General features: G+C 47.1%; 1 protein-coding gene across 1 annotated transcript; it reads left to right on the top strand.

The window, feature by feature from the left end:
* Positions 1-297: 297 nt before the first annotated feature.
* LUZP1 (leucine zipper protein 1) lies at positions 298-11,259 on the top strand. The gene is made up of 3 exons (XM_009286640.2): positions 298-3,538; positions 9,167-9,331; positions 11,016-11,259. The coding sequence occupies exons 1-3, from the start codon at positions 380-382 to the stop codon at positions 11,052-11,054; spliced, it is 3,363 nt and encodes a 1,120-aa protein (XP_009284915.1). The 5' UTR covers positions 298-379; the 3' UTR covers positions 11,055-11,259.
* The last annotated feature ends 228 nt before the right edge of the window (positions 11,260-11,487 follow it).

Here is an 11,487-nt window from a genome sequence, read left to right as displayed (position 1 = left end):
GGGCCCCCACCCCGCCTGTGCAGACCAGCAGAGGAGGGCACTTCCTTCCTTCAGCTATTGGGAATAGGCTATTTTTGGAAACACTGTATAACCAAAGTAAATGGACTTTAGCTCTTCTCCACAGTTTCATTTCTCCTAATTTAGCATGCAGAAATGTGTTTAATTAAAAAGTTATTTATATAAACATTTATAGCCTAACTTATACAGTGAGAATATTTATATGCTGAGCTCTCATACTGATTTTTAAGCATTTTTTCTTTCAGGGTGAGATTGCCTCTGTTCAAAGAAACAGTAACGTACCAGGAATACACAAGGTTTAAAGACCACACCATTCACCCAGACTAAGCAAAGCTTCACCTAAAAGGAATAAAAAATAAACATGGCAGAATTTACAGGTTACAAGGAAACCTCAAATTGGCACCTACGACTCAAATTGCAGAGTCTTAGTTGTCGCCTTGATGAACTGGAGGAAGCAACTAAAAATCTGCAGAAAGCAGAGGATGAGCTGCTTGACCTCCAGGACAAAGTTATCCAGGCAGAAGGCAGCAACTCCAGCATGCTGGCTGATGTTGAAGCCCTGCGGAAAAGAGTGCTGAAGATCGAAGGCAAGGATGAAGAAATTAGGAAGGCTGAAGAGCTTTGCCGGTTAATGAAAGAAAAACTTGAAGAGGAAGAGAGCCTCACCCGAGAGCTGAAGTCAGAAATCGAACACCTTCAGAGGAGAATGGCAGAGCTGGAGAAGCTGGAGGAGGCCTTCAGCAGGAGCAAGAATGACTGTACGCAGCTGTGTCTTAGCCTCAATGAAGAAAAGAACTTGACCAAAAAGATATCTACAGAACTAGAAATACTTAGAGTGAAAGTGAAGGAACTGGAAGCATCTGAGGACAGGCTGGATAAAACCGAGCAGAGCTTAACGGGCGAGTTAGAAAAACTGAAATCCTTGGCACTGAGCTTTATCACTGAAAGAAAACATTTTAATGAAAAAGAAAAGCAGAATGAAAAAATAATCCAGGAGCTAACACAGAAACTAGAACAAAACAATAAACTAAATAGAGCAGATCAAACTAGAAATGCATCCAACTTGCTAGAAAGGTCATCAAATAATCTCCTGGACAGAAATGATTTGAGAATTGAAGATGACTTGACTTCTGCATTGCCCTCTAAGGAGACCAGGAGGAAGGGAAGTGTGGATTACCTGAAACATGTAGAAAATGAAACCAGGAATAAATCAGAAAACCAAAAGAATAAAAATCAGGAAGACAACAAAGTGAAAGATCTCACCCAAGAAATCGAGAAACTTAAAACTCAGATCAAACGTTTTGAATCTTTAGAAGAAGAACTTAAAAAAATGAGAGCCAAAAACAATGACCTGCAAGACAGTTACTTGAGTGAACAGAATAAAAACAAACTTTTAACGGGTCAGCTAGAAGAAATAAAAATGCAAATAAAGAAACAGAAAGATCTAGAGAATGGAGAGGTCGAAAATGAAGATACAAGCTTTTCTAGCAGGGGAAAACATGACAGACCTAAATACAGAGGTGTCACAGCTGATTTGACAGCTGCCAAGCACAAGCCAAGGGAGCTCTCACCGCAGCAGCGCCGGGAAAGAGCAAGGAACAGAGATTTCTCTGTCAGTAATGACAGCTACAGCCATGGTGGTAAGCAGGTGCCCAGTCCAAGCCTAATGAACAGAAAAGCAGGAAAAACATCTGGTGCATCTGCCCTTTCAGACACTGCTGTGACAGATACAAAAAGACTGGAAGAGAAATCTTTAGTTTCCACTTTTTCTTCTGGTCAGAAGGAAGGCTGCGTCACGCAGAATGAGGGGAAGAGATCCAAAGAGCAGCCGTCTGTCCTCAGCCGATATCCTCCTGCTGCACAGGAGCAGAAATCTTGGAAAGCACCTTCCAAACCTGTTGGTGACACAAGCCTGAGATCCAAGGCTGAGAAGCCATCTCAGGTGCTCCGCAGCAACTGCCAAACCGGTGCTGATGCACGGGATGAAAAGTCAAGCAAAGGAGAATCAGTGGCTTCTTTGGCTGGGAAGCTGAAAACAAGTCAGGCAGAAGTCAGTGACTGCTTGGGGGAGACGCTGCTCACCAGGGGTAATCACGCCTCTTCCAACGGCACAGCTTTGGCGTACAGGTACCACCTCTCCTCCCATGTGTTGGCGTCGGACTCCACTGGCTCTAAAGCAGAAGCAGTGAACACTTTTGCTGCATCACACAGACAGCCCTTGGAGGGGAGGGCTAAAAGAGCAATAATCTCCCAGGAAGAAGAATTCGCGGACATATCACTTGAAAGTGCGAAGCCTTCAACACTAACAAAGCGTTCCCATTGCTCCAGGAGTCAGGAAGACATTCTGCAGATTCTCACAGGTCTTGATAAAGAAGACACGGAGCAGTCTTCAACTTCAGCAACAGATCATGTAAATGCTGGCTTAAAAACGGACTCCAAAACCATCCAGAGTAACCAGGAAAAACTTAATTCAGATGAAGAATTGGGAAAAAGCAAAAAACCAACCATTCAGTCAGATTTTGAGACAAGAAAGAAAGTCAGTTCCAAGCAGTTCTCCAATTCCAGGGGAGTTTTTAGAGCATCGCTTTTTGAAAATGACAAAAACACTGTAAATGATGAAGACTCTACCAAGTGTATAAAACCATCAGATGCCAGCACTGGAGGATTTAAATCCAGAAGATCGTTCAGCCCAAGAGAAGCTCTGAGATCAAAAGCTGTCATTAAACCTGCGATTGTTGAAAAGGATATGAAGGCAGTTATGGGAGGGACTGTTTCTGAGGCAGAGTCAGAAAAACAGAAGTCTGTTTTTAAAATGGTAACAAATAAAATGACAAGCAGCATCACAATCTTCCCTTCTGAGCCAACAGCTCCAAGGACCAGTGCAGATATAGCAGCAAAGGAAAGGCATGTTACCACCAGCAACATCAGAGTTGCTCCAAATGAGCCTTCACCAATAACAAACAATCTCCCTACACCCTTCGAGATATCGATTAATAAAAGTGCTCTGAAATTATCTGAGACGGACAGAATTGGAGAGGCAGCACCGAGAAGTAAAGCAGAAACAGTGGTCTCCAGAAGCAGCATTATGATAAAGACTTCTGAACTCACGGAGAGGAACAGTGAGCCGCCTTCGGAGACAATCAGCTGGAAGAGCCATGGCTCTTCAGATGCAGCTTTATCCGAAACAAAACATGTCACTGTGAGAAGTTCCTGGAGAACAAGACAAGGCATACATTCCCTGGAGGACTCTCAAACCAAAGTGGAAAGAAGTGCAGCTTCCAGTACTACAAACATGTGTAGGTCCTCAGTGGACCTCTCAGGAATGGAAGGGAACAGCGCAAGAACAAACTCCCTGGAGCAGACCTCAGCAAGGACCAGTGCCACGGCTAATTCCTGGAGTGCCCCTGAACTGGAGTCCCGAAGGACCAAAAGTAACTTAGGTGTGTCTGAACTGCTAACACGCAGGAGCTATGCAAGTGATCCTACAGCAGCTTCTGCTTGGCACCAGACCATGCTACCTGTAAGTATCCTATGTTGAACACTCTTGTCTTTCAGTTGATGAGGTTTTCCAAGTTGCCTGTTAGTTGTAGGGTGCCTGATTTGAAATTCTTACAGCTTATTTCCTGAAGTGCTGCCCTCTCCCAGTTCCTTCTGTCTTCAGTGGAGCATCTCATATGTGAAGTACCCGATTTAGACTTCTTGAAATTAGATCCATCTGCTTGGGTCTTGTAATGCCATATAAATAACTATATAGTAGCATTTGGTCTTGCCAAGATCAGAGAAGACATAGTCACAGCTTATGTAGGACATGGTATGCTTTTCAGAGTGGCTTTGCATGGCACTGTCAACTTGGAGTAGTAATGAAAAAATGATGGAAATGAGCAGATTTTAATAGGGTTGTGCCTCAGGCAGAGCTGTAGCTCTAATGGCAGCTGTAGAGATATAGCTCCTTTTGGTAAGAGCTGCACCATTTCCCCATGTGAAACCAGACTCTGGTCTGGAAATGCTTCACGGGCGTCTCCTAAACAGATGCGTGGTGGCAGGTTACACAAGGCTGCTCCCTCCTTGGTCTGTGTCAGTATGCCACCTGAAAAGAAGTAAGAGCCACAGGATGGCTGTGTTCTTTTCCTGTTCCTTTGGCTGGTACCAGCGAGGGGGAGTCCCTCAAAGCAGGGCTGACACACGCAGGCAGTTGGTCTGGTGAGCTATACTTGCCACTGGAGCTGCAGGCTCCAGCGTATTTCAAGCGAGCTCACTGGCATCAAGTGCCCCTCCAGTCCATTAAACCACATGCCGGTTCCTGCTGCAGCTCCTGCCTCTGCTCTTTACTTAGAGCTGTACTAAGCAGCTGCTGCCATTGCCAGTCTCCAGGAGGAGCCCAGCTGAGTAATCTGACAGGGCTGGTGGCAGAGGGGACAGATTCATAACCAAATGACTCTGGCATTGACAAAGATGAGGTGGTGAAGATGTGAAAGGAGTTCTACATTTGCAAAACTTCTCTTCCACTTCTCTGGCAATGAGAAGCACATGAAGAATGAAGAATTTGCACCGTTGCTTTGCTTTGCAGAGTCTGTTGCCTGGTGTTACGAAGTGCAGGTTGGCCTTCCAAGCTACATTTGGACACTGAGAATACATCGTCTCCCTGGCCAGGGTCACTTGTGGGTCACAGGCAGTCTGTACTTCTCTTTCATGAATCCAGGCAGAACTGGCATGACTGAGGTTGTCCTTTTGCATAACAGCAGCCTATGTGCTTGGGAAACAGGAGGTCCATCCCTGGGCCTCCCTTTATCCCAGGAGTTTGAATTCACAGCAGCCACAACCTTGAGTCTCACAGCTTAAGTGGTCTCCACTTATCATGGAGCCCTTAAGAGTGGGCACTTGCATACTTCTTTCCCATCTTCCCCCTAGCAGCCCACCCAGGGCTGAGTGTAGCCCTGCAGTATGTTCTGCGGGTGGTCTCAAGGCCACTGTCAGATCAAATTTGCTAGCTATGCGGTGTGTACCTGACAGAGCAACCTGACCTCTGTGTGGTCATCCTGGGTATCCCTGATGAATTAGCTGGCTTCCAGCCTTGCCTGTGTCTGCAGTGATAAGCAGTCAGGAACGAGACCACATGGTTAGTTCACACAGGGCTGTGGAGTATTGAGTTAGGTATCTGTCTGCATCATACTTTGAAATAAAATCACCCTGACACCACATAGTCACAAATCTGAATTCTTGGTCATAAATTAAGTATATTTTTAGCTTGTAAATGAGGAGCATGAGGTTACCCTGAAAGACTGCGGATACACAGATACACCAAATATACCAAATTTTATGTATTTGGGCAGCTCAAATTATTGCATATGCCTTTGGAAAAAAAACAAAGTATCTGCCTTTGAGGGGTATCTTCAGGCTTATAATATGCCTCATATCACAAGCAGTCTGTTTCTGCTGGGATCTGTGTTTCAGTTAAAGATGTAGCTATTTCTTTGGCAGAAGGCTTGACACTGATCTATGCTAACTTTGCACATTCAGCTTTCCTGTGAAGGCATCGCTGTCAACTCTTCCCAGCTCCACCATCCAAAGTCTAAGATTACCTTAAGAATCCTATTTTGGAAACACAGGGTCTGTGCTGGTTTTGCCAAAAATACATCTCTCTCTCCGCCATTAAATATTCATGATGTCTGACCATTTGCTGCAGCACAGCAGGGGGCTAAAGCAAGCTGGAGGCTCGGCCCCTGCCTCAGCCTGTCCCTCAGGTTAGACCCAAACTGAGCACCTGAAAATAATTCTTGCAAGGAGATGCCAAGGCACAAGGTGTAATTTCAGCCTTCTGGTTTTGTACTGCTGATGTAGGCAAATGTCCCTAATGAAGCTACAGGAGGTATTGGCAGCTCTTAGCAATACTTGTGCTACAGAAGCAACAGCTCTTTGGAGCGCTGCTTTGGGAGACCCAGAAAGCAGTAGGTGCTCTAGATGGATGCTGCAGCCTGAGGACCAGCTCCCTCTAGTGCTTGCAGCCAGCCTTTCTCAGGCTCCCATAAAAGACCTGAGGAGGTGCAAGACCTCAAGCAGTCATTCTGTTGGGCTTTGTGTTTCAGATATACTTGTGCTACAGAAGCAACAGCTCTTTGGAGCGCTGCTTTGGGAGACCCAGAAAGCAGTAGGTGCTCTAGATGGATGCTGCAGCCTGAGGACCAGCTCCCTCTAGTGCTTGCAGCCAGCCTTTCTCAGGCTCCCATAAAAGACCTGAGGAGGTGCAAGACCTCAAGCAGTCATTCTGTTGGGCTTCGTGTTTCAGATGAAGTCGGTATTTCTCTGGTGTGATGTTTGACTGCTGAAAATTTGCAATGCCCGAATTAGTCCAAAGGCACTGGCAGGCAGCGAGCAGATGAGCAGGCAGTAATGCAAGACAAATGCACTTAATTCATTTTTCTTGTGGCTGTGACATTAATACGGCTGGGGCTAGCTGTGTGCCACATAAATTAGGTAAAAACCTAAAGGCTCCTCCATTAAATATTCATGATGTCTGACCATTTGCTGCAGCACAGCAGGGGGCTAAAGCAAGCTGGAGGCTCGGCCCCTGCCTCAGCCTGTCCCTCAGGTTAGACCCAAACTGAGCACCTGAAAATAATTCTTGCAAGGAGATGCCAAGGCACAAGGTGTAATTTCAGCCTTCTGGTTTTGTACTGCTGATGTAGGCAAATGTCCCTAATGAAGCTACAGGAGGTATTGGCAGCTCTTAGCAATACTTGTGCTACAGAAGCAACAGCTCTTTGGAGCGCTGCTTTGGGAGACCCAGAAAGCAGTAGGTGCTCTAGATGGATGCTGCAGCCTGAGGACCAGCTCCCTCTAGTGCTTGCAGCCAGCCTTTCTCAGGCTCCCATAAAAGACCTGAGGAGGTGCAAGACCTCAAGCAGTCATTCTGTTGGGCTTCGTGTTTCAGATGAAGTCGGTATTTCTCTGGTGTGATGTTTGACTGCTGAAAATTTGCAATGCCCGAATTAGTCCAAAGGCACTGGCAGGCAGCGAGCAGATGAGCAGGCAGTAATGCAAGACAAATGCACTTAATTCATTTTTCTTGTGGCTGTGACATTAATACGGCTGGGGCTAGCTGTGTGCCACATAAATTAGGTAAAAACCTAGGCTTTTCTTCAGAAGGAGCTATGTGTACCTTCTTATGGTGGGTGGGTCTCATGGAAAAGTCTCCCTGACGGTATCCAGGGATGTGCTGCCTCTCGCCCCTTCTCTCCTCTGCTTTAGGGACTAATAGAAAGTGCATCCATCACCATTTCACCCTTGCTGACTCCACATAAGCGTCTACTTAAGCAGCCAGCCACGTCACATCACTGTGTTTTCATCTGTCCTTGGACCTCAGTAACTTTGTCCAAGGGTTGTGTTCCGTTTTGTGCAAATCCTGGGGGTCACAGCCTGTTCAGAGCAGCTTCCCAGGTGCTTGTCAGTGACCAGCTGATTGTCCTTTGGGGTGCCATGGAGCATGCTGAGCTTCACACTGATCCGGCTCTGGTGCAGTACCAGGAGGGCATCACTGACACTTGGGGAGTGGCCAGGCTGATGGCCCTGGCTCAGCTCTTTACCTATGAAACTCTTTGAGACCAGTGTATCTGGGTTGATGGTCATAAATTTATGCTGCCTGACAGCAGAGATGGACTGACACGGTCAGATGCCCAAGGGGATGGAGCTCCTATATGCTCACCCAGTGGCCTCATCTCTAAAGACAACTACTGTATCAGAAATACAGAGGTGCCTAGCCCTTGCTAAGCTGTCCCAGGTCCATCAAGATGACTGCCATTCATTAAATTAAAATTATCACCTCACTTTTATGAGCAGCCTGGCCCACCATGGTTATCTCTGGCCCATGGTTGGTTGGAGGTTCCTGTGGGACCTTGTCCCTGTGTTGTGCCTATTCACTGAGGTGCTGCTGCTGCAGCTCACATCTCACTTCTGTTGTAGGGCTTGGATCACAAGGGGGGAGGTCGGGTCTAGTGTTTGCTGGATGTCATCCACAGCGGGGCCAGCTCAGGGCAGATGTTTGCCCATCCAGACCCACCGGATGTCACCTTCTTTCTGAGAGCCCATCAAAGCTTGGTGTCCATCTCAGAGATGCTTTTCTGCCAGGCATAGGGGCTGCTGCCTCTCCCTTCCCTGCTCTCCCTTTTGCCACAGGGCAGGGGCCAAATCTGTTCCACCAGTGCCCGCAGCCCCTTCACAGGGCTGTGCACTGCGTGTTTCAGCAAACACGATTCCATCCCCAAAGCAAGCAGAGCTGATAAAGCCTTCAGTAGTGCAGTGCAGTCGTCGTGCTTTGCCCAGTAGCTGATTATGTTATTGCAATTGTAAAAGTTCAACATTGTAATGATTTGTTTTGTTTCTGGTGTTGACATGATGGTGCCTTACAGAGGGCTGGAACTTGTGGGTAAGGAGGTTTTCCAGCCAGCAACAGCAACAGCAAAAGCACTGCCATCTTCCCGGGGAGCTGGAGGGTGACAGGGACTCCTCACCTCCCGCGACTCACAGCAGGGTGCAGCCTCAGTAAAAGACATGGATGCCCCAACCAGCCTTAAGGCAGACCGTAGGTGTCTGAATCCCAGGGTACAATGTCATAAATGTCTCTGCAGACATTTAAGAAAATATTAGTGAGTTTAAAAGTGCCATTTAGATGCCTGTAGCAGGAAGACAGTGTAGGATGCTCCCACATCACATCCTCATTATCAAGAAAATGGGAGATTCAGGTTGCTGGCCACCCCCCACCCATGGTAGTTAAAACTCAGAGTTAATACTTTTAAGAAACTGCTTCAGTCACTCAACTGTGGGATTTTCTGCTGATGGTCCCTCATGGGTACAAGTACTCTGGGCCCAGTGAGCCATGCCAGCTGAGCACAGATTTGTGCACGGGTCACTCAGCTGAACAGAAGACTCCACACCCATAACTTGGGTTAAAATTACTGGATGGTTTTTAAAAAAAATCTTTATGAAATAGCACATAAGTGAGGACATGCCAGAGCTGGCCTGGTGGCCCGAGTCCCTCCTTGCCAAGGGACTCAAGCAGCACCTCGCACTGCAAACCCAGGACCAGGAACCCAGTGCTATTCCAGACCCCTTCATAGTCCCCAAGTCCCAACCCTCTTTATTTTCCTTTGCACAGGATGAAAGCAAAGATTTTGTGCCCAGTTCCAGAAGAAAACAATATGGCTCTTCTGAGTACCTCTCACAGGTTGACACACCAGGGAAAAGGCTGGCCACCAAGATGGAGCTGCAGGACCCCGAATCCAACCCCCATGCACCACTGGGTCTCCAAGTGGAGGAGCAGGTAAGTGATTTCAAGGACCATCCAGAAAAGAGATTTATAGGGCAAGAAGCCAATATCTGAACTGACCTCCCAGTGGAGGAGCAGGTAAGTGATTTCAAGGACCATCCAGAAAAGAGAGTTATAAGGCAAGAAGCCGATATCTGAACTGACCTCCCAGTAATGTAACAAGAGAACTTGTCCAAAATGAATGTAAACCTTTTAGGAGAAATCCAGTCTTAAATTAGCACTGCCCAGAGGTGGAGTGTCTACTGTATTGCCTCGGTAAATTATTCTACTAATTTCCTATACCAGTTAAAAAGTACTACCTTATTTTTCTGTTCTAAACTTGTTTCACCTAGCTTTATGGCTAAAAACATTCTCCAGGGAATAAGAGGCACTGCATCTAGTCATCCTCTGGCACGTAATGCGCAATCAGGGATGGAAAAAAAACATTTAGAGAGAAAAATCAGAGCCCCTGACTTACCTGCTTCAGCTGGCTGCTGTACTGCTAGGGTGCTTGTCTGCTGCTACGTACCTGCTGCTCTGCCTCCTAAAACACATCGTTCTGGACACACAAAGAAGTGGAAAATGGCCCACATTATAGTGACTATAACTTATTGTCTGAACTATGAAAAAAAACCCCTGTATTCCCGCCTCTTCACAGGGGGCTTCCTTCAGAGGAGATAGGGATCTGGGCAGACTTTAATTCCTAGGTGCACAGCCATGCTTATGTCTGTACAAAAGACTTTCTTTCCCTCCTGGCATTCCTTCTTTGCCTGTGCGCTGCCCAGAGCAAAGTGCATCTTTCCATTTATGGATCACCCACAGCAGGAAATATCTTAAGACCTCAAACCTATCGTCAGTGTATCTTACTGGATGCACAGGAGTTGCTGAGTCTTGATGTGAGAGCAGCAGGACTGCAGTGAGGCAGCTGAGAGCCCTATGTAGTCATACCTCTTGGTGAAGTTGCACAAAATTAAGACCCCAGAGGGACATGGTCCCAGCTGAGTTTTGCAGACTGGTATTTAGAGATAAAAGTAATGTTTGCAGTAGAGGGTAGTGAACTGACACTGTCCCTGTTGGTAGCTGAGGAAAGGGACGCCACAGCACTGCTCTGTGTGGTCACCAAGAGGTGTTACACACAGTGACATTCATCTGGCCAGATGCAGACTCCTGTACCTGAGGCTGTGCTGTGCTTCCTTTGCCTGCACAGACTGGGTCAACAGCAAATAAAAGCTTGGTTAAAGTCAGGTCCTCATAACATACACACCATCATTTAGATCTTCTGTCTTGCCCAGACCTCCACCGACTGTAACAGGAGCCTGAACACCTTGCACATGGAGATGTGCTCTGACATTAGATCAGCTCCATCTCCTCTGTGTTGTCAGTTGTTGTGCATCTTACTTGCCAGATCCACATGCCAGGTGTGGAAGTGGGTGCAGGGTACGCTACAGCATAAAAAAAGATAATAGGCCCTGCCTGTGTGGGGCAGGGCCAGGTCACTCTGCTTTGGGCTTACTCCACTGTAAATGCTGACAGAACCTGCATCTTCCAAACTGATCCTGCCACTGCCCTCCCCTGCCCCACCATCAGGCTAGGATCCTGCCTAAGGGCAATCACGATACTCTTCCCCAGAGCAAAAAGGCCGCCAGAGGCAGCTGTGGGTCCTGGCCAGCGTGTGATGCTGCGGGGTTGTCTCTTACAGGGTGCTTCCCGTGCCTGCCGGACAACATCTCGGAGATGAGTTGTATTCCCTTCCACTCAATGAACACGCTGCATAGTGGAGCAAGAGGTGGGATAGTACCAAGCTTACGGGCGTCACACCTATTTGTAACCTCTCCAGAGGCTTCAGCTAGCCTGAAACCAGTTTTCTAATGCGATTTGCAAGGTACAGGAGCTTTACCAGTGACTTCTTTTTCTTCATTGCTGAAGAGGCAGCTGCAGAGACTTTGCTCAGGGGACTCCCACTTCTCATCTCTGTACCTGCAATCTTAATCTCCTCCATAGGATGATAGGTCTGTCTCCATATGGAAACCTTGACTGCATAGCCACTCTGAACGATGGTACTCCCTGGACAAGACAGAACTTCTTGTTAATCACTTGCATTTAGACAAGATCCCAGAAGTATCCCTGTGACTACAGTCCACCAGTCCCTGACAGCTGTCCTACATGGCTCC

Source organism: Aptenodytes forsteri, unplaced genomic scaffold (genome assembly GCF_000699145.1).
Source record: "Aptenodytes forsteri isolate BGI_AS27 unplaced genomic scaffold, ASM69914v1 Scaffold40, whole genome shotgun sequence".
Lineage (NCBI taxonomy): Eukaryota > Metazoa > Chordata > Aves > Sphenisciformes > Spheniscidae > Aptenodytes > Aptenodytes forsteri.
Note: the sequence above shows the minus strand (reverse complement) of the source record. Positions and strands in the feature narration are given on the sequence as shown.